This window comes from Sinocyclocheilus anshuiensis, unplaced genomic scaffold (assembly GCF_001515605.1).
Source record: "Sinocyclocheilus anshuiensis isolate Anshui unplaced genomic scaffold, SAMN03320099.WGS_v1.1 scaffold681, whole genome shotgun sequence".
NCBI lineage: Eukaryota > Metazoa > Chordata > Actinopteri > Cypriniformes > Cyprinidae > Sinocyclocheilus > Sinocyclocheilus anshuiensis.
This window is the reverse complement of record NW_015537978.1, coordinates 14,963-17,681: the sequence shown is the minus strand read 5'-3', so window position 1 is coordinate 17,681 and position 2,719 is coordinate 14,963. Positions and strand designations below refer to the sequence as shown.

At 42.7% G+C, this 2,719-nt stretch overlaps 1 protein-coding gene across 7 annotated transcripts in view; it reads right to left on the bottom strand.

Annotated features, from left to right (window-relative positions):
• The window catches only part of LOC107672342 (glutamate receptor 3-like), a 47,868-nt gene extending 46,245 nt beyond the window's left edge, over positions 1 to 1,623 (bottom strand). For 3 of the 7 annotated variants that reach the window (XM_016465522.1, XM_016465535.1, XM_016465528.1), the window contains exons 1-2: positions 1,295 to 1,622; positions 900 to 1,058 (exon numbers count right to left, since the gene is read on the bottom strand). In XM_016465522.1, the coding sequence (XP_016321008.1) occupies positions 900 to 1,058; positions 1,295 to 1,382 (247 nt within the window). In that variant the 5' untranslated portion in view covers positions 1,383 to 1,622. Of the gene's footprint in view, positions 1 to 899; positions 1,059 to 1,294 lie in introns of all 7 variants that reach the window. The other 4 variants (XM_016465491.1, XM_016465500.1, XM_016465506.1 and 1 more) reach the window with 2 other exon arrangements.
• Positions 1,624 to 2,719: the final 1,096 nt, after the last annotated feature.

Genomic DNA, 2,719 nt, shown 5'->3' with positions numbered 1-2,719 from the left:
TTTGAACATTAAAGCATGTCAACATATTCTGTTACACCAAATACACAAAATAATGATCTTTCAAAAAGCATCATATAACCCCTTTAATACGTTATGGGCAGAGAAATGAAAGAAAACAAGACTCGTGATGTGAGTGAATACTGCACATGCTTGTAATGAGACCTACTTCCACGCAATAGAATTTTCTTAACACCTACATTGTGAACATGATCAAGGTCCTGTGACTCATTGCTTGAATAGCTTTTGGTTTGTTTTAAAAATTAGAATCTGAGGGTTGTCTCCTGCCTCCTCACAATATGTCCCTACCAAGTTGAAAACCAAATCTACGCCCTTGGTGAGAATAAGGAGCTTTTATTCTATTATTTTATATTAACCCCTTTAATACGTTATGGGCAGAGAAATGAAAGAAAACAAGACTCGTGATGTGAGTGAATACTGCACATGCTTGTAATGAGACCTACTTCCACGCAATAGAATTTTCTTAACACCTACATTGTGAACATGATCAAGGTCCTGTGACTCATTGCTTGAATAGCTTTTGGTTTGTTTTAAAAATTAGAATCTGAGGGTTGTCTCCTGCCTCCTCACAATATGTCCCTGCAAAGTTGAAAACCAAATCTCCATCTTTGGTAAGAAAAAGGAGCACTCATTCTATTCTTAGATAGATAGATAGATAGATAGATAGATAGATAGATAGATAGATAGATAGATAGATAGATATGGGTGAATTCAGCTTAACTGAAACAGTCAAACAGTCATCTCAATATGGCAAAAAACTGTCCAAATTTACCTCAATTATAGCCTATACATTGTTATTATAACGCTCTATGAACGGTTAAAGGAGAACAGGTGCGGTGCGTCCCGCAGAACTGTATGTGGAAAAAGGAGCAAAGACTCACATGCGTGCGTGACTGAAAAGCTATTGGATGATTCCAGATTGTCCACGTTATAATTCAGATGAAAGGGCTTCTCGGTGATGTTCTGATTGGTGTTGTACAGTTGAACGGCGAAGCGGAACGCGCTGTGCTCCTGGACCGTGGAGCGCATGAAGAGACCACCTGCATGCGAGATCAGATCAGTTAAGAGCATTTACTTGACTTTAGACTTGTTCGAGTGTGAGATAGTAGTAAGAGTAGTAGTAGTAGTAACATTCACATCATTTACACTCTGTTTGGCGCAAACTTCTCGTATGCGTGTCTGTGGGTGATGCTGCAGCAGGTAGATGAAGATCTCGGCGCGTTTCCAAGGAAAAATATATTTAATCTTTTGATCGTTAAATAATCAACTCGCTTACCGATATTGATCTGGTTTGGAAAGCCTGCCTGGGTTTGCAGCACCAGCCACGGCAGGAGCAGGACGCTGGCGTGCGCTCGCCGCCGCATTTTGTCGCCGACCTCTATAAATCTTCAGCTCACGCGTAACATCCAGACCGACGACAAAATCCGCCAGATGCGCACCGACTCCCTCACGCGATGCCGGAGAGGCGCATTCGGGCTACAGGACGAGCAAACAAGCGAGAGAGCTTCTCAATTCAGGACAAGCGCTGCGGATCGTCCAATCGGACCGCTGATCAAACTTGATGTGACGTGAAATTACAACAGCGCCACTGCGGACCCCGCGTGCGCAGTCCGCATACAGCTCACAGCGGCAGGCGACCCTAAGAACAGTCCACTTCAAAGACGTCGTTTAAACCCCTTATATTCCGCGCAAATCCTGTGTGCATTCAGTGGCAAATCAACACAAAAATATAAAGTTCTCACAACAGCCCACAGGTGCGGACCTTCCCACACCCGCGCGTTAGTCATATAGTGTGAAAGTATCTGTGGAAATACGAGAGATTTTCATATACGAGATCGGAATTTCTAACAGAAGATGAATATTTGATGTCGAATATAGGTGATCTCTGCAGGCTGTAAACTTGAGGTCTTTAGCAAACACACTGCACTGCGTGTGTGTAAACGAGTCACATTTGTGCTTTCCCTCAAAATCTATCAGGAGATGCTTGCTGTTTGAAGAGTCTTCGTGATTTAATATCATCCGTGTATTATTTTCTTGTAGCCTACGTGTTTATCTATTTTGTCCCGTGCCTATCACTATACAAGTGATTTTTTTTTCTTTTTTAATCCTCTGATCTGTTTGATCGCTGCTGTTGGCTGTGTGTGTGTGAAGTCTGTCTCTGGAGTGCTTCAGATAACACAAGCTGTCTTTTTGAGCTTCTAGGAACTGACTGACTCGTATAATGAAAACGTGTTCATCTATAATAATGCTTTCATGCATTTAGGCTGTTTACGCCATTATAGGATCTTCTTGAAAGAGAAAAGCTCTCTGCAGGTGCCTGTAATTGTGATATGCCTCCACATTTTCAGCCTTGGCATCACCCAAAACTGAAAGCTCACAGCTCTGAGCTGGATATGGCTGACTAACAGCGACCCAGATTTCCTCAGCTCCTTATTTCCTATGCGTGTGTGTGTAGGCTATACTGACCATACAAGCCATGCCTGTGTTTGCTGTGCCAGATTTATCAGACCGACTCTCTTGTTGAATGCAGACACACATACACACTCTCACAAACATCTCACTCACTCATGGCCCGTACCCAGGCTTTGAAAATTAGCGAGGTCCCGGCGGGTGGGGATGATGGGGGTTGGTGTTAAAGAATTGTGTTATAATAACCCCTACAAATACAACTCATTATATACACTATAAACACTTTAAAGGA